Source organism: Pleurodeles waltl, chromosome 10 (assembly GCF_031143425.1).
Source record: "Pleurodeles waltl isolate 20211129_DDA chromosome 10, aPleWal1.hap1.20221129, whole genome shotgun sequence".
In the NCBI taxonomy this organism is placed as follows: Eukaryota; Metazoa; Chordata; class Amphibia; order Caudata; family Salamandridae; genus Pleurodeles; species Pleurodeles waltl.
The window spans coordinates 1,024,783,979-1,024,807,640 of record NC_090449.1 but is presented as its reverse complement, the minus strand read 5'-3'; the positions used below and the strand labels follow the sequence as shown (position 1 = coordinate 1,024,807,640).

General features: G+C 43.3%; 1 protein-coding gene across 4 annotated transcripts in view; it reads right to left on the bottom strand.

Moving 5' to 3' along the window:
* ABHD5 (abhydrolase domain containing 5, lysophosphatidic acid acyltransferase) overlaps nt 1–23,662 on the bottom strand; it is a 134,622-nt gene that overhangs the window by 11,894 nt on the left and 99,066 nt on the right. For all 4 annotated transcript variants that reach the window (XM_069211973.1, XM_069211971.1, XM_069211972.1 and 1 more), the window contains 2 exons: nt 14,094–14,248; nt 721–832 (listed from right to left, as the gene is read on the bottom strand). In XM_069211973.1, coding sequence (XP_069068074.1) covers nt 721–832; nt 14,094–14,248 — 267 coding nt within the window. The remainder of the gene's footprint in view (nt 1–720; nt 833–14,093; nt 14,249–23,662) is intronic.

The following is a 23,662-nucleotide window of genomic DNA, read 5'->3' as shown; positions in this document are numbered from 1 at the left end:
AAATGTTCTTAAAAAAAAAAGTGACCAAATTTTAAATTATTGTAAAGTTTGCATGGAAAAATTGTTGCAACTGCATCCATCCCGCCTTTGTGTGCATGTAATGCAGGCCTTGTGGAATCTCAAGGCACTACTCACACAACACATCACTATACATCAACTGTGGTGTAGCTATACATATAAATCTAACGTTTAATGGCCTTTGTGCAATATATCTTGGTACTGCTGTAAACTAGTGAGCTTCTGGGCTCCCCTGCCAGGGTCATGGCTTAGTACCGTGTTAGGTTAAAGGTAGAAGGCATGCCATGCCAAATGCATTACGAATACTGTTTTAGGGTGCAGAGTGGTCCATAAGATTGTAAAACAATCTGGGCTTCCTAGTCGAGGACTGAGAAAGAGATGAGATGATACTGTGAGGGACTCTTCGGTCCATCCGTTCCCTCCACTTGCTTCTGAGAATGCATCAGCACAAAAAAAAGGTGGATTGTTTTTTCGGCAGTGATAGAAACTTCTCCATAACTTCATTAAGTAGTTTAAGTGTCACACAGGTTTAGTTTTCATTTTGGCACATATGAGGCAAATTACATCAAAACCGACAATATTAAAGGTCGAATGCTTATTTCTATCACACAAACTACAAGTAGCTCACAACTTCCTTGGATTTCCAAACACAATTTTAAAAAGCTCTTAACGTAAAGAAACAGAATGCAGCCAAGTACTCACCTGGGTGTTTGCACGTTGCAGTGGTAGATGTACTCTGTCACAGTGTCGTCGTCAAACATCGAGGAGTACTTTCGCTTGAAATCTGGCCTTAGACGCTGTACAAGACTTAATCCTATCCGGAAAGTGTAGAAAAAAAAACAAATAACTATGTTTGCCACAGACTACTCCCAGTGAAACAAATTGTTTCTAATTTGTAATGGTGGTACTAGTCATCGTCTTTTGCTTTCTGTTTAGTTACTGCCTGAGAACCAGTCACTGGCCTGTCAGGATAGTTTCCATTAGACACCAAAAACCTCATTCCAATGGCCCTTTAATTCTGATGGACCTTGTAACAGCAGCTCCACAACCATAAGCTGGACACCCTCCATGGCCTCTCTTGGAGTAGGAGGACCAGTAGGGCCTCCATGGTGGTTATTTTCACCAAACATGCTCATGCCTTGCTGGTCTCAGCACTTTTGGTTAAAAAAAAATCATTCCCGCCATACCCATAGAGAATTGTTAAATGTGGGTGGCTGGGTATGGGCAAGGTTTCTGACTCACTAGCAGCTTGGCAGTTCACCCACCAGGCGGCCTTAAATCTTAAATGATCAACTTCAGCATAACTGCTATTCTGGATTTAAAGACCAAGGGGGTCATTTTGACCTCAGCAGTCTTTTATCAAGACCGCCGAGGGACCGCGTTGCTGAAGACCGCCAGTGGTGGCGGTTTTCTGCTCGGCGTATTATGACTGTTGGCAGCTCTCCGTCCTTTTTCGGATGGTAAGCCGCCAACAGCCATACTGGCGGTCGGCGAGGAAGTGGAGGTTGCTCCACCTCCACCGCCACGTCAACAGAACACCGCCCCCCGAATCACATCCTGTGATTCGGCGTGGCGGTGTTCTGTTGACAGTGTGGTGTCGGCGGAGCAGCTACCATGGATCCCGTCCCCTCCCGGAGGATCGACGGACCAGGTAAGTCGATCGTCCGTTAGGGGAGGGGGGTGGGGTGGTGTTGTGTGTGTGCATGGGGGTGTGCGTGTGAGTATGTAGAGGGAGTGTGTGAGTGCGTGTATGCTTGCGGGGGTGTTGTGTGTTTGGGAATGAGTGCGTCTATGTCTGTAGGTATGTCTGTATGGATGTGTGCGTGTATGTTTGAATGTGGGTGTGCGTGTCTGATTGTGTGTGTGGATGTTGGCATGTATGTCGGTGTGTGTGCGTGTATGTGTGTTGGTGGTGCCTGCGTGCGTGTCGTGTGTGAATGAGTGATGTGATGTTGGGCGTCGGGGTGGGGAGGGGGGTCCTGCCACCTTTGGGGGGTGGCAGTGGTGGTGGGGGGTGTAGGGGAGGGAGACGGGGTGGGGGTGGGGGAGACCCCTATCAGTGCCAGGGAAGGAATTCCCTGGCACGGATAGTGCTTACCGCCATGGATTTCATGGCGGTTTCAAACCGCAGGAAATCCATGGCGGTCAGCCAGGTCCAAATACCGCCGGCGGTATAGTTACGACCGCCGGGCTGGAGACCCAGGTCTCCAGCCCAGCGGGCGGAACGGAGAAGCGGCGGATGACCATGGCGGTAACCGCCATGGTCATAATTGCAAAAATTAGACCGCCAGCCTGTTGGCGGTCTTACCGCCGCTTCTCCGCAGTCCGCCAGGGTCGTAATGACCCCCCAAGATACTTATCTTCAGTAACACATTATCTGGTAGAGACAGGATCTATCCACACATTCCTTACTTTAGAATCCTCCCCAGATGTGAGACTGGATCTGAAAACTTTTTCGCCCCATAGAACATCTGTATGTTTGAAGAGGGCTTCATGCGAATCCGTATCGATGTCGTCCAACGGATGTGATGTGTCAGTTTCTTCCGTGACTATTTCCCACGCTCAAAAACGTGGACCCACATATAGAAACTGCCTATTGAAACTAAATCTTTGAGACAAAGAAGGACTCAGTTCGCAGAGCAGGGATGATGTGATGGTCGTTTAGGAATCTGCGGCTAGATCTTGTCTCTGTCAGATGAACAAGTTACTTCCCTTCCGTAACGCATTATCTGGTAAAGTCATCTAGATGCATATTCCTTATTTTAGAATCAGATACCAAAGCCATACCATCCCAGAGGAGGGGCTGTGCACTGATTCCATTAAAAGTCTGTAATCAGAACAAAATCAGTCTATAACCACAGAAATAGACTGTATGCTAATAGTAATTCATCTGAGTAAACGCATACTCTTTACCAAAAGAACTGTGGAAAGGATCATAGTAAGAAAAATCATGAACACATTGAAAACACGAAGCTAACTTCACCCATGACCTAGACCATTAAAAATCTCACACTAGAACAAGTCAAAAAGACCGGAAATTAATAATGTAGGTGAGCCATAACATATTCCACAACGTAAAACTTGTGGAAGGAACCACTTGTAACAAAGACATAAGACATTTGAAAAACACATGGAATAAAGACTATCCATGCAAGTATGACCAATCTGTGTCAGTGCGAACAAACAATGTGAATATAAAACTATTTGTTCCATTAATGGGATCCGGACCCATGCATGAGTAGCCCATAAGTACTGTGGAAAGGACCACAGAAATGAAAGTCACAAAGACAAAGAAAACATGGGTAAAAAAAAACACTACCCATGACAGTAGAAGAATATTGGCAAATGACTAGTGAAGATAAATCTATTTCTTCTTATATGTAGACCCAAACTGCATGTTCTACAGTTTTGGAACACAGAGCAGCATAACATGACATTGAGCAATTCCTCTTTGCCATGTAAAGGTATATCCTAATCAGACCTACTCTACAATAAACACAGAGAATGCCTATCTCTTGTAGAGAAAACATCAAATTACCCTCTTTAAAATGATGATAAAAATATCTTTCAGATATTGCTAGTTTATATAATGACATAGGAGTACAATAAACAAACACCTATTGTAGTAACAATATAGATTTATCTTTATTATTTAATGTTTTAATATATATAAAGATAGGGCTGAATAAAATAGCAAGTATGAAAACGAAATCTTGGCAGTGTGGCAGAAAACAAAGTGAGTATGTGACTCATATATGAATAAGAACCACCAACAGAGCTAGAAAAGGTGTCAAATACTTAAAAATTGAAAATTAAAAGGATTCTAAAATTAAAAGAATCCAACCGATTTTGTATATTCCGTCTAACGACAATACTTCACAAGGTGTGAACCCAACCTACAATAACTAGAGTCAGGTAAACAATGAAAATAGTCATACCTAAAAGAGGCAAACATCTAACCTTCTCATGCACAACATACATGAACATCTTCATAGAGAACAAAAATACTCCTTAAGAGGGTAAAACCCTTCAGAAAAGAAGGAGGTCTTAAATGCAAACGCAAAAGCGCAGAACAACTTCTAAAGAGTCAATAATATTAATTACTCTATACAAAAGAGTGAACAGAATCTAAAGAGAGACATGTCTCAATGGAGACCCATGATAACCTGACATATGCCAGGAAAATGAAGGAATAATGTTTAAAGAACATGTCTAGACCATACAAATGTCTACACTAAAGTGTAGAAAATCCATCAAACTGTGATGACTATCTGATATAAAACCTTTAAGACCAAAACAAAGAGAGTCTTAAAGTCCCCAAGATTATACTTTCTGGTTTCTATTGTAGCAATGCAACTCCTTGTGGCGTCGGCAGGTCACAGTGCAGGCCAGCGGCGTCATTGGCAGTGTCGTGGTGGTTTCTCCTTTTAAACAGCACAAAACACAGAGTTCCCAGTGCTGCAGGTTGAGGAAACTGAAGTCTTTGGTGTCCCTGAGACTTCCAACAGGAGGCAAGCTCTACTCCAAGCCCTTGGAGAATTTTCTCAAGCAGGACACACAGCAAAGTTCACCCTTTGCACTCTTTTCGGGCAGAAGCAGCAACTGCAGGTTAGTCCAGCAAAGCAGCACAGCAAAGGGACAGTACTCCTCCTTAAGTTCTTCAGCTCTTCTCCTGGGCAGAGGTTCCTCTTGATTCCAGAAAGATTCTAAAAGTCTGGGGTTTCGGGTCTTCTTCTTATACCCAGTTCTGCCTTTGAAGTTGGCAAACTTCAAAGCAAATTCCCAAGTGTTTGCAAGATCCTTCCTTGTCCAGGCCAGGCCCCAGACACTCACCAGGGGGTCGGAGACTGCATTGTGTGAGGGCAGGCCCAGTCCTTTCAGGTGTGAGTGACCACTCCTCCAATCCCCTCCAGCACAGAGGCTAATCAAGACATGCAGGCTACACCCCAGCCCCCTTTGTGTCACTGTCTAGAGGAGAGGTGTGAACAGACCAACTGTCAAACTGACGAAGACGGGGAATCCACAAACAGGCAGAGTCACAGAATGGATTAAGCAAGAAAATGGCTACTTTCTAAAAGTGTCATTTTCAAACTAACAATCTAAAAACCAACTTCAATAAAAGATGTATTTTTAAATTGTGAGCTCAGAGACCCTAAACTCCAGATTTTTATCTGCTCTCAAAGAGAATCTGCCCTCTAAGGATATTTAAAGGCAGACCCCATGTTAACCTATGAGAGAGATAGGCCTTGCACAGTGAAAACCCAATTTGGCGGCATTTCACTGTTAGGACATATAAAACACACTAGTATATGTCATACCTTAAACATACACTGCACCTAGGGCCTAACTTAGGGGTACCTTACATGCAGTAAAAGTGAAGGTTGAGGCCTGGCAAGTGGGTACACTTGCCAAGTCGAATTGGCAGTTTAAAACTGCACACACACAGACACTGCAATGGCAGGTCTGAGTCATGTTTACAGGGCTACTAATGTGGATGGCACAACCAGTGCTGCAGGCCCACTAGTAACATTTGATTCACAGGCCCTGGGCACCTCTAGGGCACGTTACTAGTAACCTATTAGTAAATCAAATATGCCGATTATGGATAAACCAATCCACAGTACAATTTATATGGGGAGCACTTGCACATTAGCACTGATTAGCAGTGGTAAAGTGTGCAGAGACAATAAACCAGCAAAAACAGAGTCCAAAACCAGGAGGTAAGAAGGCAAAAAGACAGGGGAGACACGCTAAAAAGCTGCCAGGTCTAATGTAGGGCTTCACTGTAAGGAAGACCTGGCTCAACCCCTGGTTGGCCTTGATAAAGAATGCCAATCAGAGGATCAGAAGATAATTCCACTGAAGGAAGTGTTAGATCCAAAAACAACAGCAACCGTTCTTAACAAGTAAACCAGACAGGAACTTGCAAGGCCATCGTGGTCAGAAGGGGAAGTAGGCCTGAGGCTGGGGAAGAGTCCAAGCCACTAGCCACAGGTATGTCAGCCAACCAGCTGTCCTCTACATGAGGATGATTAATATCTGAAATGGGTGGTATACCCGCCAACTCTTCCAAAGCCTCTCCACCATGTCCCTCTGAAGGGTAAAGATTAACATGAGGGGACTCCCCAGAATATGGAGGGAAATCAGGGATAACCAGCATGACTGGCACCATACCAGATGTCAGCTACCACAGAGAAGGTGATTCTTTAACGTTGATTTAGACTTTAGACAGGGAGAGGGATGCGACGTCGATCGGTGCCGCCAGCGGAGTCCGCTGATTGGATACTGGCGCCTAAGGTTGGAATCCAGAAGGGCTGTACGCCAGTGTCGTCACAGCTTTGACAGCTGAAGCCATAGCCGACTGCCTAACTGAAGCCGAGGGAGAACCCGCCCAGACAAAGTCAAGACCTCTTGCACCTCCTAGAGGCCTATAGGCGTGCCAGTGGAAGGTGATTTTATAAAATTCCCGCATCTGGGTCATAGTCACCCCAGCCCCATGAAAAAAAGGGATACCCGGGGTAGACTCAGGCCTCGACTCCTCAACCGAGGACTGATGGGAGGCCATACTATGTAAAGATGGCAACTGTTGTGACGTCGACCGCTTGCATCGTGACTTACCTTGTGAAGTCGATGGAGAATGATGTCCATGGGAATGACTCCTTAGATGGGCCCGCAAACAGACCTTAGTATGAGCAGGAAACCTTGGTTGATGGTAAGCCTGGAACGGCTATGACATCCATGCGCTAGAAGCTTTACACAACCCTCTGGCAGAGCCTTCAGCCAAAGTTAGCAACAGGAGTCCCATTGTTCGTCATCATGGTGCTTGCCAGGCACCACATACAAATCGGGTCTGGGTCCGTAGCCAACATTTGTTATCCACAGGACCCACAGCGTTTGAACCCTGATTACATGGACAGGAAAAGCACCCTGTTCCCGTAGATGAAAACGTTGAAGTAGCCCGAAAGTTGCCTGACCAACCGTTACTGGAACTACATTGCAGGTGTGTAAAAGAAAGAGACGTTGGCCTGTTGTCAAGGGGTTTATATGGACTCAGTTGACATCACATCTGGTAGACGATGTTGATACAGAGTCGCATGACACCCTCTTCTGATGTGCAGATGTGTTTAGGGGGGATGGAAGGGTAGGGGGGGAGTGGGTTTTGGTGTGGAAGGGGAGGTTTCTGGATCCAGCCTCGCGCCTAGGGAGGATTCTAAAGTAAGGAATATGCAGCTAAATGTCTCTATCAGATAGAATAGACCCATATTAGCTCATCCTGTTTCTTCTGTACTCGTCCGTATCTAACGTACAAGTACTGACAAAGCCAATAGTTTTGATTTTGTATAATGAAAAGTTCCAAGCCATGCTAACAGCCATCACATAGGTACAACATGAACAGCAGTGCACAATTGCCACAAGAAGATCGTATAGGTTCTTCACTCCCTAGAGATATATTCATCACTGAAAAGAGCCCTAAATCACACCATGCCATTGTGGAGAAAAGTGAGGAACAGAACAGGCTGCAGCCTTGCCCAACCTGGAAGTGGACTGCAGCCTCTGACCGAAACAGTCTTTTTGCAGCCTTAGGGGAAAAAGTGAAGGATTCACCTCCCGTCTTCCTGCCTCAGGAGCCAGAAAGCCCACTAGCCATCAGGGACTGGAGTAACAATTAAAAAAAAGAATTAAAAAACGGAATGGTGTGGATTCTTGGTTCGTCTTGGCATAGATTACTACTTCTGGGCACAAGATAGTTATGCTGCCACCTGTGGGAGGCAGAATGGGTGTTTCCCGCCTCATTGGGGATAGCTGCAATATTCAGGCTCAAATCTCCAATGGAGGGAGGGGTCTGGGGGCAGACATACCGTCGGGGTACCAAAAATGAGGGGTGTGGCATATGCCAGAACAGACCAGCCCCTATTCCCATAACAAATTAACACATTCAGTGCCCGAATTTTACACTAGACACACTATTCGGCGTTTGAACCGCAGTTCACATGTAACTAGGTATGCCTGGCACAGACCAAGACAGTGTTGCCAGTTACAAAGAGAAATGCTGCCAAAATGCTGCCCTCAGGAAAGGCACAAACACTGTGCAACAGCACCAAGGAGATTGCACTAGTGAAGTGTAGGGACACATCCCCTTTATGGGTGAGAAAGAGCAAAGTTGCCATATCTTTGAGGGCACTCTTCACTTTGGCTAATTAGTATTGTCTTTCCTTCGAGGTTTAAAAAAAGTACAAACCACGTCCATCTTTAGAGAGGAAAAGTTAACCTATGGCCTGATTGCTTCTACTAAAAACTTTACCTCTCAATGTCATCTGACTCCAAAACATCACCATCGTATCCTAGGCCTACAACATACAACTCATCCTCTCACTAATGGACAGGACAACCACCAACAGTACCAACTTCACTAACTGCATGAGCATGGTAGCAGAGAGGATGAGGGCCAAGTGCTTGAAGCTCAATTCCAAAAAGATGAAAGTACTCGTCTTCAGAAGTAACGCTTTCCTGTGGGACTCCACCTGGTGGCCATCAGAGCTAAGACCAACACACACTGACCACGCACAATAGCTCGGGGGGGGGGTCATCCTAGAAACAAGCTCAACATGACAACACAAATCAACACAGTGAGCTACCCCTGCGTTTACATCCTTTTACATCCTATGCGTGCTACGAAAGATATTCAAGTGGCTGACACAGAGCACCAGAAGGAAGATCACACAAGCACTCATCACAAGCAGGCTCAACTACGGGAACACACTCTACACTAGAATCTCCAAGCAACTCCTACAGAGACCATCCAGAACCCTGCTGCAAGACTCATACTGAACCTCCTGTGCTGCACCCTCATAACACTGCACCTCAAAGAGCTTCACTGGTTCCCCATTCACAAGCACAGCCAGTTCAAACTTATCACACACTTACAAGCCCAGACAAAACACTGGACAAGCATACCTAAACAACCCCATACACTTCCACAAGCCTGCCTGAAACCTATGCTTGGCCTCACACTCTCTTCCACCTCCCTTTCACAAAAGCAGGGCAGGAGGTTATTCATTCTCCTACATTGTACCCACAAAATGGAATAACCTCCCTCAGCACATTAGAGCCGCCTCCTCACTTCTTCAGTTCCGCAGGACACTGACGACCTTGCTCTTTGAAAAGCTCTGATTCTCACCACCCTAATATCTCACACATATACACGTTGTGCTTTAGGTGTGCTATCTTACACCACTGGCTGTAACTGCACCTACGCTCACAAACTTTACTCTACACATACATCCAAAACTGCTAACCATCACTGACCCTAGTTATGAAATGCTCTAAACGGCTCACACCTTGTGTACCCTCACTCACAACAACATATCTTTCGTTTCAAGCTGCAACCATTCCAGGAACCTCTATCCTCAGTCCTACATTACTGATTGGGACCCTCCCATACATGATTTACCCGCTCTTGTGAACCCAAAGGTCCCAAGAAAATCTGTTTGGGACATAATACTATATCTCGGACCATCAATGTGAGGGTTTAAATTTTAACTTTAAAACAAATGTGCCATTTGACATCCTACCACAGACTTCTTGGTCTGTAAGGGCCACATCAAGTATACAAACCCAGGAACTCTGGATTATTTTCTCATTCATATAAAATACACTTTGCTGCAATTCTCATGGAAAGTGCTCCAATGTGGCTAGGGCCAGCAACACAACAACATAAATCAGGGCCTAATTTAGAACTCCGCGGAGGGATTACTCCGTCACAATAGTGACAGATATCCCATCCGCCGAAATTTGCATCCATAGAATATAATGGGATTTAGATTTCAGCGGACTGGATATCCGTCACCGTTGAGACGAAGTAACCCATCCACCCAGTTCTAAATCAGGCTCTAAGCCTGTAACAATCTTTGCACAGTGCTGGTGGGTATTCAGTATATTGTGGAAACAAAGTCACTGAACAGAAGCCTGTAAAGGAATTTATTCCTTTATGTTCTAGCCACTAGGATAAGCTTTAATGCGTGTCAGGGTCTGGTGGTATTAGTGGCTAGGCAAATTTGTGGCCAACAACTGAGAATTAAAATGTAAAATACAAACAGAAAAGATGCAAGATCTCCCCTAGAAAGGCAGGTTAAAGTTATGAGCATAGGATTCTATGCAGGATGACTGTGCAATCATCTTGCTTTCTTACTCCACAACATACACTGTCAGTGTTCAGTCACTATGTATATGATCCCATTTCTAAATACTTCCGTGGGATGCCAATGAGATGTCCTAACAGGTCTCTCTCTGCAGACATCGCACTGCGACCCTATCTTCTATCATGGAGATATTTTGCGTTCACTGTGGAATAACGCCCATTGAGGGGTATTTGCTTCATTAAGCAATCGTTTTGACTGACTGAGGTGCAATTTTGCTTATCTTTGATAATATTTGAATCATGGGGATGGGAGACGTTAATTCTAATGTAATTACGTGTATTTGTCGGAACGCAGTATAAGAAGAAACAGAATCCCTACTTATTGACAGTATTTTAAGTGGAATCTCTGGTCTGTCCAAAGAGTATTGACTGCACACATTCCAACATCCTGTGTCCAAAAAGAAAAGAGAGGTGTACAGGGTTCAAAACTGCTAATAGTTTACTGATGCTATGACTTAAAAAATTATCATATGGCATTTGGCCCGACGATGACATCACAGGAAATCTCATCACATGACGTGGTACCCAGGACTGAATAACCAGCTGTTTGGCTTTTCACCCAAAGATCTAATGGGAAACAAATGTCAGAAGATAAAAGAATGGCCTCCCCAGACACATGCTGTCACCATTAAATATAACATCCTTGAGCATAGTTCTCAGTTAGCAGTTCTATTGACAACTATAAGACATGTATTCCAAGGTATTGCACTGCTTTTAGAGTGTTGATGGTAATTGTCTTTCTGCTCAGCCTGCTGATATTCACCTAACTGGTTCAATTCTAGACAAATCTGTAAGCATGGGATTGGTTGTAATGATTTAATTTTAGGAGTTGTTGGACACACCAGGTGTGGGGCAAGGGGGTTGGTCAGGCAATAGCTTGACTGTGACAGAGAGAAGCTGAAGGAACACAGTGAGAAATTTGTTAAGACTACTATTAGACGAGACTTGCAGAAGCCATGTTGTAAGACGGGTACAAGGCAGTAAGTGGGAGTACCTTGAATTTGAAAGTGTGAAATAGGACATACATAGAGGCAAGCTAGAATATCTTCATCATGAAAACACTTTGTCCATCTGCACTACCACTTTCAAAAACAGAAGAGCTTAAAAAATAACTGCTATCCAAAATAAAGCCTTTCTCTTCAACAACTTGACCACCACATGGCCTACTTTTAATTGTTTAGATCTTGTTGAGCACGATGTCACAACTAGTCCCCTAAGAAGTGGAACTCCAACAAGTCAGAATGGCCTTGCCTTAGTGCTAGTAAACACCTGTAACATTCCCCCCCACCCATCTCAAAATCATCTGGGTGTTGGGGGTGCCAGCTGCTAGTGTACTGTCTCTGCTCAACAGTTATGGCCATGTGATCACCAGGATAGCCAAATCTTAAAATTGATGAGCCTGTGGGTTTTCTGTAGGTTTGACATTTTCAGTTTTTCGTAGAATTACACAGTAACGTATGAAGAGATTGCAAAACTGTAATTGTAAATTGTTTTTATAAAGTGCTCATAATCAGACGAGACGAGGTGCTTAAGTGCTTTGCAGTGAAAAGAACAATACTGTGGAACCCAAAGCTAGAGGTGAATATGTAGTAGATTAATAAAATGTGCTTCCTTATAGGATTGGTTGTGTTAAGTTTGTTAAGTTTTTGCTCTTCAGATCTTATGCCTTTATTTGAGTGTCTTGAATAGGGATAGATTAATTAAAGTGGATTAGTAAAGGAAATATGGGAGTTGTTACTGGAGTGACAGATGGGGGAATGAATTGGATAGAAAAGAGAGAAGAGTTTGGAAAGCATGTTTGGGATTCCATAGTAGTCAGAAACCTCTGGGATGAATCCGAGTGGATGGAAAGGAAGAGGCGGAGTTTTTTTTTTTTTAATACAGAAAAAATGACACACAGCAAAATATATACATATATGCATACATATAAACAGACACACATGTACACATTATATTTAATCATATTTCTATGCACATTTCTGTGTGTATGTAAATATATCCATATGTACATACATGTAATATTTACATGGCCAGACATATACATGTGTGTTGCACATACATATGCTTACTTTTCTTTCTACAATTGCAATGTATATCCAGACAGTTAACCTGTGATGTTAGAATATATATGCAGGAATTTTTATATCTAAATATATTGTTATGCTCTTATTGATGGTTGAAATTGAGGCAATTAGCTGCGTGGTAGACAAGGGTAAGTGAAGTTTTGATGACTGGCGTGGCTTTCTTTAGTGCGTGCTGAAGGAGGAAGTGGATGGGTGGGAGCTGGTGGAAGAGCATGAGGGTCTGGTTTTATCATTCTAAATTCTGCAATGGATGACGGACGGTTGAGTGAGTCATACTTTTATTTATTTATGGGCTGAGCAGACGGTGTATGTGGTGCTTGGAAACTGAAAAAGAGATGGGGAGAATCTGCTTTATTTGTGTTGGCATTAGAAGCATAGAGCATGCATGGATGGATGGGAGTTAATCAATGTCTGAGTTGTTTTACAGAGAAAGGTTGTGAGGGTGTTTTGGTTGGTTATTATTGTGTGATACTGTCAAAGTGACTTGAGATACAGGGTTTGAATGTAAGGGAGTGGAGTGGAGCTTGAAGATGAGGGTCTTGGGTTGGGTGCTACAGGTGACGTGAGATGTAGGAATTGAATAAAAGAGAATGGAGTAGTGCGGAGGTTGAAGGTGAGGGGATCTGGGTGCTAAAGGCGAGTCTCTGGCCAGTGGGAGATGGGATACACAGGGGTTATAAGGGTTAGCTGTAGGGTGAGTAAGGCGAAGTGTTAGGTTTGTTGATTGAGAGGAGTGTTGAAACTGTTGTCCTGGGCTTTGGGAGTCAAGAAGAGGGGGAGTGGTGACTACGAAAGTCTGATAGAGGGGTATGAGAGCTGATATGGTAATAGTTGGAGTTGGCATGGTGTAGAGGAAGGATTTCGAGAAAAAAAAGGGAGAGGGTGTGTGATACTGGGAGGAGTACAACTATGTACTGTATGCGGCAGTGGTATAGAGGGGACAGCGGAGTTCGATTTGGGTTTAGCACAGAGTTATAGGCTGTGTAGAAGTGAAGGGACCCTTGTATAGATGCAGGGATAGAAATATATGCAGGAGTGTTTGGTAGAGAAGGTTATTGTTTGGTGGGTGAAGGTAGGTTGGAGAGACCTTGTTTGCAGAGGTTCGTAGGTGTTTGGTTGTCGAAAGATTGCGTGGATATTATTTGATGTAGATGTGTTATGTCTGATTTGAATTGGTAACAAAAAAGGGCAGCATTTCTGGCCTGAGGTCCTTCCACACCCATATAGGGAAATCATCCTTGTCCTCTCTCTGCCCAGTGCCTCGACGCCTGAGATAAGACACCCTGAGAGAAGGCGTTGTATGGGCTGGTGGTGAAGTCACGTGACCCTTTCTCATCTGCAACCTTTGTGGTTGCCAAGCAACCACCAAATAAATGCACCTGGGGAAGGGGTGTGTTCAGATTTCTAATCAACAACTTGTGTCTGGAAGGGTAGGAAGGGACACAGTTATGAAGAAAGAAGAGGGGATAGGATGGAGGCAGCTACACATAAATAGGCCCCCTACCACCAGAATGACTGAATATTATTTTTTGAAAAGCTTCAACGATTAGAGTTCCTATCAATCAAGATTCAGCTGAAACCCCCTCTGCCAGCTTCAGGGCTCCTTTCTGGGTCAATCATTACTTCTCCAGACCTAATAATTCAGTGTGGGCCACGTCAACCACAACTTCTCAACTTTCAGCAATTACAGAACACTGTACAAGAAAATGCATGTCAGGAAACCTCCTTTATATGAGTCAGGCATTTCAAAACACCACTTTTGCTGTACACAAACGCAAAAAAGCAGCACTCACCAAAAGGTCCAGCCACCCGGAGCCCTGCCAAAGGGTTAAATGGACTCAACACAGCTCCCACTGCTTTAATCCAGATTGGAATTGGTCTTTCGCCCTCAGCATTGTCAGGCCTCTCAGGAAAACCCCATGGCTCCACCAATATAAGGTGTTTTACCCTGCAGATAAAAGGCAATACAGGTGTTGAGGCAACAGTCTCTTCAGGGTGTAATTCCCTTACTCTCAAGCAGGTGCATCCCACCTTGCTTATGTTCTTGTACATTAACAGATGGTTTTGCAAACACTGGAAATGACAGCCCTCCGCTTTATACTGGTAACCATAACTATATGAAAAACACTAACCAGATGAATTCTACATTTTCATGTCAAATATTAAGATGCAAAATAAGATACCTACTGAAGTGCCAAAAAAGTTTGCCCACCAACACCCCTCACTTCTTAGATGTTTTACATGTCTACATTCAATAAGGTTTTCATTTTTAAATAAAGATACCAAGGCAAACACCTGGTCCTATTCATCATCCTTGGATATAACTGTAAACCCTGCCACAATTTGTGTATTATGTAACCCTATTTCCAAAATAAGTCAAAATACATTTTTAAAACATGTTTTGGAAAAATTGCAATAGAAAGAAGTTGTGAAATTGTACATCTGTCAGTAAATGGCAGCATAACCTTCACATGTAAAATTCAGTATCTTGTCCACTTTCCCAAAACCAGTGTAAGTTCAGAAGACTGTTATACCATAGGCTCTCATTACAAGTTTGGCGGGCGGACTGCCATTGAGGCCAGAACATCGCCGGCCCTATTACAAGTTTCCTGCTGGATCGGCGGGTGGAAACAGCGTAATTTGGGCAGTGAAAAGCAAGACTGGGCTCTCCATGGGGGTCCCTGCACTGCCTATGCCAAGTGCATGGGCAGTGCAGAGGACCCCAACACCCCCATTCCGCCAGCCTTTCCATGGCGGTCCAACTGCCATAAAAAGGCAGGCAGATTGGGGAGTTGTAATCCCCAGGGCGGCACTGCATGCAGCACCACCCTGGCGGATTACAGCATCCGAGACTGCCAGGCTGTCGACTGTCAGCAAGCTGGCCGTGTCGGTGGTCGGACCGCGGTGGCTGCGCCACGTCATAATGTAGCAGTCGGTTCACCACAACCGCGGCAGTCTGATCGCCACCACGAGTCTGGCGGGAGGCCCATAGTATTCAAAATATTTGACCAATTTTAAAACTTGCATGCCTTTGCCAAGTTGGTAAAAATGTTACAAAAAAACTGCCAAACAATAAATAGCAACATTTCTAAAATGTAAAATGTAATTAATGAAAGTGTCTTTCATCCATGTTTCCAAAATGTATCTGTCTACAGTTGCCAGCTCATCAAAGTAATACTAACATCAACTTTGTGTGAATTGTTAGCACAACACTTTGCTCTATCAATGTTGACTAATGTAAAATCAGCTCCAAACACCTTAGCCAAGCAAGGAAATGCATAAACTTCACAAAATGTCACTGACCTCTTTCCCCCTGTCTTCGTAAAAAAAATTAATAATAAACAAAATGTATTCTGATATTTGGGAATGCCCTGAATGGCATATTGCACGTCAATTTTAAAGGAAATGTTATTGATACTGCATACATGTTCCTGAAAAACCTCATGAAAAGTTTGGAAATCAATTACCACTTTCGAAATCACACAAGTACGTTTCCACATTCCATTGCTCAAAAACAGTACACACAAAGGTTACAGAATAAGGCACGGTCAGTACTAAACCCAAAAGGCTCTTTAGGGTGTTCAGTAGTTTAAAGAGCTACTAGAGATGCCCACCCCCTGGACAAAGCCCCACTTTTGGTGGCAAATCCGACAGGAAAATTAGGTAAAACAGAGAGGAGTGACCACTCCAGATGGGACCACCCCTAAGGTGTCCAGAGCTGACGTGACCCCCTCCCTCTAGAATCCTCCATCTTGGTTTGGAGGACGGGGACCAACAGGGTTAGGAATGTGCTCCCCCTCCCCAAAGGGAGTGGGCACAGGAAGGGTGTAGCCACACTCAGGGACAGTAGCCATTGGCTACTGCCCTCTGACCCCTGTAGTATTTTAGTTGAGGGGCACCCCTGAACCTAGGTTACCAGATTCCTGGTGACCTCAAAAAGAGAAGAAGAAAGAAGCATGAAGAAACTCTGCTAAGCCGACCCCAGCAGAGAAGCCTCCAGACAACAAATGACTTGGCCCCAGCCCTAACGGCCTGTTTGTAGCTTCAGAAGCCCTGCTACAAAAAGGCGACACATCCTGCAGGACCAGCAACCTCTACAAACCCCAGAGAACTGCCTGCCCCAGAGAGGACCAAGAACTCTAGAGGACAGTGGTTTTCCAGAATCCACCCGCTGGACCCAGCCTGCAGCATCTTTGTGACCCCTGGGGTCCCCCTATTGAAAGGCACTGGGAGCCCAACACTGTGTTTGCCGCTGAGGGTGTGTGTTTGGTGCTAACCTGTGGAAATCCTAACCCCCGGAGACTGGAACTATAAGTCGAGTACTTACCTCAAAAGTCGAGTACTTACCTCAAAACTGCATTAACACCCCCCCTCCACCCAGGACTGTTCAGAAAATTGCAGTGAGTCAACTTTTGAAAGTGAAAAGTGTTACTTGCCTGTAAACTGTTTTATTATACCTAAACAAAGTACATTTGATACATATGCTTGGTACATACTTACAACTGTACTTACCTGTAACAAGAATCTTTTGGTTCTAGAAATAAAGTAACAAATAGATTTTTCCCATATAAATACATTGGCCTGGAGTTAGTCATCGAGTGTGTGCTCCATTTCTTGACTGTGTGTACAACAAATGCTTTGCACTACCTTCTAATAAGCCTAACTGTTCGACCACACTACCACAAAAAAGAGCATTAGTATAATCTACTTGACCCGCTGTTAAGCCTCTGGGGAGCCCCTGGACTCTGTGCACACTATAACTCACTTTGATATAGTGTATACAGAGCCAGATTCCTATAGGAAGCACAACATTTTAGTTTACATGTTTTAAGCCATATCCTTAATTATGTAGGCTACACTTCTTGGAACAGATTCTTAGTTGCGCTTCTTAGGTTGTGCTTCTTTTCGTGACGCCTCCTGACTTTTCCATCCCACTCTTAGCCCTGCAGCTAGCAATACGTACGAATAACAAAATATCTTGTACAAAAAAAGCGAGTCTCAGGCAATGGGATGAAAAGATTTGATCACATCTCAGCAAGGCAGAACTTATACTGACTGTGGTTTGATAATTAAGTTTATATTAAAAGCCAAAGTAGTGTGCACAAGTTATTGGAATACTCACTTTAAACCGTTTACAACATTCAACGTGACAGTGGATTTAGGTAAAGAAAACATCAGATCATTTCCCAGACAGAGGTTGATAATCCCGCTGTCACGCCTACAAACTGGTTTGGGTGGTTCTTTTTCATATTTCCTGTTCTTTCTCATAGCAGGCAGTGATGATGCTGCCTCTTCTGCAATTGGCTATTATCAGCCTTCCTTAAGTAGCAGTGAGGGAGAGACAAAAGGGGCAGGCCCTGTCCCTGAAACGTCCTTCCCTCTAACAACACAAAATGATGTCTCGCTCCCCACTCCCCCATTCTCCTACCATTAACCAAACTGGCGGGACTCTGGAAGATATAATCAGCAATTTGCAGTTAATAGGTGACTTCAGAAATTCTGAAGGCAGTCCTGCCTCCATCGTCACAAAACTTCGATGTCGAAAGGTTACACCCTGAAGATCAGGACTGTCGGTAATCCATGTATGGGGAGGCTGTGCCGCCATCTCCATCTTGTAGCATGTAAAACCAGGAGCATTCTAAAATAGATCCTGCCAGTTTCAGCAATCTTAACTCACATCCACATGGAGTCTTGCAAGCTTTACACAACACACTCCTTACAAGCGCATGAGATGTCAGCACTAGGGTACGGTGGGGGGGGGCAAAGGGGGGAGTCTCATGCTAGTGGAATTTTACATGAGTGTGGCCGGCATGTGCCACACTCCATCTGAATCAGAGACAAAGGTCTGATCAGGGCTAGGATTATTGAAACAGTATGCTGCGACTACCAATTAACGTTGATAATCCAAGACCTAGATTGTACTCCCATGTCAGCTAGAGGGACCGCAGGATACACACTTCCAAGGCTCTGGACCGCAAAATCTAAAGGAATGGCCTATGTCTCAGAATGCATGCAGGATTAGGACAAGCTGGACCACAATAAGTCAGAACACCAGATATCGCATTCAGCTGGGTCCTTCAAGGCAGGGGTACAAGCCTGTTTACCATGCATGGGACATTTCCATTCCAACACTTACCATAACTTAGATGGTGCTCTTGGTAGCCACTTTACCCTTCTTGGCTTCATCAAAGTCTACAAAGAGCTAAATATGTTTACTTTTAGTTACGAAAAGGGTAATGGTTAAGGTTAGGTTAAGGTATAAAATTAGGGTAAGGGTGCAGGCTAGAATTTGTGTTAGACTTTAAGTTATGATTTTGTTATGATTAAATTTATGGTTAGTGCAGAACTTGGGTAAGAGGGAGGATAAGGCTTACAGTGAGAGAGAGGGATGGGATTGGTGTTAGGTTAAAGAGATTTGGTCTGATCACCTTACATAACGGGAAATGCCATAGTGGTAGTTTTAGGTGGAGGGGTGATGGTTGGGTCACTTTCAGCATGGGTGAATGCCTAGATCAAGTACATTAACAATGACAATTAGACAGCACGTCATCTTAAATGGTTAAAACCTTTTTGTTTTGAACCTCAGGATTTTAATGTTGGTTAACCCAGATTTAACATCACCATTCACCTAACATAACTGTGTTCATGGCTAATGATCCTTAAAGGCTACTGATGAATTAAAGTAAAGAAACAGGGGCAGAGTGGGCAACTGTGGGAGGAGCAAGGTGGGATCTTATGAGACCAATGTAAGTGGGCGCAAGATGAATGGAGTGTGGGCGGGCAAAGACAGGGTTGTATTTAGGCAGGGTCTACTTTATCCATGATAGTGAGAGGCAACAAGGCACCACCCTTTGAAATTGGTATTTTTCAAGTGGATAATCCATGCACTATATTATTACAAACAATAGTCTGTGCCGTAACAAAGTTAGGCAAATGAGAGAATATTCCTCAAGCAGGCCCATCATCATGCACCTTTTGGTGCCAACTCTTAAGCTTCATAAACACAAGAGCTGTATCAGATAATAGTGCTCTAAATGTCACTGAAGTTGAATTCAGTATCCTTTGATAGGTGATTCACATAGAAGGTAAGGCGAGGTCAATTCTTCATCTAATGAATGAAGCTGTTCATAACAATTTCCGATGTGACAATAATTTCAGATTAAAGTAATGGAGCACATTACTCACCACAGAGCCACACGTTTCCTTCACTTCTGACTGCCAATTAGTTTTAATCCTTGGGGAACAAGAACTAGAACCTGCTCTTCAGCTTTAACAAGTGGCCCTAACATACACAATATTTTCCTTACTCACCCTGGCTTATAAAAACAAAGATACCTTCAGCCTACAAGTTCACAACAGTAACTGAGCAATGAAGTTTGAACCTACCATTAAAAATTAGAGAATCCATTCTGAGATCTCAGCATTTGAGAAAGTAGCTCACTACTCTCTAATAAACAGACTTTCACCAGAGTAAAGTCTGTTAGTCTCTCCAGGAGATGGTATTCTCATAACTTAAGCATAGGTTCCACGGAGTTAAACTGGAGCCATTTAAATGCAACAGGGGTGGACATTTCATGTGGAGTTCCACATGGATCACTTATCAACAGTGTTGTTTAAAAGCTCATGCAATGTTTGGTCCTCTAAGGAGTCAGAATACCCCACGAGGGGCGAAAGTCTGCTCTTTAGAAATGCCATAAACATTAACATATTGTTCCCTTATTCAACCTCCTCCAAGAATTAGCTGGTTGAATGTCAATCTTATAACACTGATAGTAAGCTTTACGTTCAGGTCCAAAGTCCCATCAGAACAACAGAACTGGTAGCAGTGGTAAAACAGATGTTGCTCCTCCCTTGAAGTAAGCACTGTAATTTGCAATAGATAAAGTGTAACTGCTCAACAGGTGAAAGCACTCTGCTACCAACTTAAGGCCAGATGTACGAAGCATTTTTCGAGTCGCAAAGGGGCCGATTCACAGAATTGGTCCGTTTGCGTCTTGAAAAATGCTTTTTGGGATGTACAAAGCCCAAACTGCGATTCGGTAACTTGTTACCAAATCGCAGTTTGGGTTTTGCGATTCGGTATTAGGAAGGGGAGTATCAAGGGGCGTCCCTTCCTAATACCGAACCCAAATGGTACGTATGCTTGTTTTGTGACCAGTGTCAAACTAGTGCTAACCCATTCGCAAACGAATGGCAGCGAGAATATTTTTTGGGACCACTGCCTGCTCTGAAAAAAATGAAAAGTAAACTTTTCATTTTTGTTTTTGAAATGCATCTCGTTTTCCTTTAAGGAAAACGGGCTGCATTTAAAAAAAAACCCTGCTTTATTTCAAAGCAGTCACAGACATGGTGGTCTGCTGTCTCCAGCAGGCCACCATCCCTGTGAGGGCAGCCATTCCCAATGGGCTCGCAAATTGCGACCTACCTCATGAATATTCATGAGGTAGGTAATTTGTGACCCCACTGGAAATCACTAACAGTGTAAAGTACACTGTTGTACATCCGATTTTGCGACTCACAAGACTCGCAGTTTGCGAGTCGCAAAACCGGATCTTTGTATATGTGGCCCTTAGTGCTGTAGGCAGTGCAAGATACTCTCACATCAACATAGAGAAAGCAACACCCAGAACAAAGTAGTAATGTACGAAAGTCACTGAGAAGGCATCCAGTAAACTCAGTCCAAACGAGAAATTAGTAGAAGAATGCGATGCTTAATCCATAATTAACAGGCAGCCGATATGTGTTCAGTCTGAAGACTTTTTCAAGGCTGCAGGAATACAATATTGTATGACATGTATCAATACAAATGTCATGACTGTGTACTGAAAAATGCAAACCCAAAACCTACATCCGAAATTGTGACAGAACAATAGAACGATGGGTTCCTCAATCTTGCTTACTAAAGATCAAAGCTTTAATGCATGAAGACTTCTTTTAACTTAAGGGGGGAAAACAGAAGCCGTTCATTTTAGAATAAAAAGAAGAGATCTTTAGTTTATATCATCTAAAAATGGCCAATACAGTCCTTCATGAGCAAGTCTGCTTTGTAGTTCAGAACTGTTTTAACAGCTGCACTTGCCAAAGATTATACCCCTTTCTTGCCATAGAAAAGCTTGGGACTGTGGATGTATAAGTGTTTGTAAAACACTAGGAGAGCAGCTACAGGTGGCTGAGAAAGCTTTTACCAGAGTAATCAATGGCCTCGAAAAGAAAAGAAAAAACATGTCCCATGCAAGAATAGAATATCCATGCACCATTGTGAGGAAATAGGGTCATCCTAGGGTAGCCTGTTCAAGTGTCTATGGGGTCTACCATTTTGGGTAGTATCTTGGATTCTGTAAGGAGCTTTGGGAGCTATTTCATCTCAGTGCCTACAAGTTTCCATCCAAGAACAAGTACTGTTTTGCAGTCCAGGTTGTGCTTATTTGGAACAGTCTATCTGTTCAAACCTGATCTGTTGGGTTTTCTGGAGCTTCTCAAGGATATCTTTCCTAACTGCAGAAACCAGACAACAGTGTTTAGATAATGCTTTCAGGTTAAACTGTGCAACAGAAAGCTGTATGTGATTTCTTGCAAAAAAACAATTCGTGGAATACCATTACTGAGAAATATTTTCACCTAAACTGCTTAATGGATTTGGATGAATGGAATTTACCATTTCAAGGAAACCAGTTCATAGAATGCCTTTTTTTTCTAAATTGGCTTGTGCATGCTTATTTTTTAACATGTAAATGAAATGGTTGAAGGTATTTTACAAATATATAAGCACTTACTTCAGGGGACACCATTTCATATTTATATCTTTCACATCGTGAAACAATTACTGTGGATGCTTTTAATTTGCTGACCCCTCTGCACCCCATCCCTGACCCCTAAAATCATGTCACCAAAACAAACTAAACCCCTCCATGACCTCTACCCCTTTATAAGCATAAATCCCACCCATCCTAAAACCCTAAAACCACGTGCTAACCCTAATCTCCATCCACTCCCAAATAAAAAAAACTCCTTTCTACTCCTAAACCTCACCCTTCACGGAACCCTTAAAACCCTCATCACCCCTAAACTCCATCCATCTCTGAACACTAAAAACCCTTTTTATGTCTAAACTGCACTCATCCATGGCCCCCCAAAACCTCTTTCTGGCCATAAACTCCATCTATCACTGGTACCTAAAACCCCTTACCCCTCCTAAACTCCTTTCCTGAGCCCTAAAACCCCTTCAAGACTCCTAAATTCTATTCATCACTGAACCTTAAAAACCATCACCAGCCTTGAACTCTGATCCTCTGGGAACCCTAGAATCCTATCAACACCCTAAACTCCACCTATTCCTGATCCCTAAAATACCCTGGCCATCTCTAACCTTAACCTATCCCTGAATCCCAAAATCCCCTGTCTGTGCCTGAATATTACCAGCCCCTGCCCCGTGGAAATGCCTCATCAACCATAAACATCAACCAACTCTGAACCCAAAAAAACTCTCAATATCCCTAAACTCCACTGTGGTTTAATGTAATTTGGGACTTTTCTTTACAATAATATTTCCTTCAAATGTTTCTTTTAATTTTCAATGTATTTGTATTTCTGTAAAATTGGATTTCTATGCTTTGCTTCCCTCCAATATGGTTTCTTGGTTTTCTTTTTTTCCATTAATCCAAATACGTCAGCTACAGAGACAAACTCGGGAAGCCTTAGTCATCTCAAGAAGAACTACCATTGGTGAAAAAAGGGGCCTGGAATTTTGTTTTTTTGCTGAAAACAAAAGTAGATATGAAGATTTCTCACAAGTACTTTATTATCTGGCTGGTATGACGAGAGATGGAACATTAAAAGAATTTTAAGTGAGCTGGATGAGCATACCAGGATATGAAAAGTTAAAGAATATAAGGGGTTCCAAAGGTGGACTACTAAAAATTCAGGACCTCTAGACGTCATTCACAAGACATGAGGAACAAAACTTTTTTGCTAGCAAGGGTGTCATAGACGATCCAAACAGGAAATGCTCACAGTTAACCCGATTCATGCCTAAATTTGAAAGATCGACTACTGAATGTGACTCAAAGGCTAAAGAAATCCTGTTCCTGGATTAACCTGGGTTTAGTTCTTGGGCCATTTTACAGAGTTGTCTCAGGAGCACAGTGAGCATCTACCCCTGTGCTCAGCACTCCCAAGACACTTTTGTATTACAGAAGGGGCCTTAAACTCATGTGCAGACCATTTCAGAATATTAATTGTATGGAGGGCTATTTAACACTTACAAAACATGAAGCTGGCATACCATAAAAAGCCAGTGCAGACAACACATGGAATGTCATTCTTTGGGAGGTGGACACAGAGTTACAAGAACCTCACAAAATGG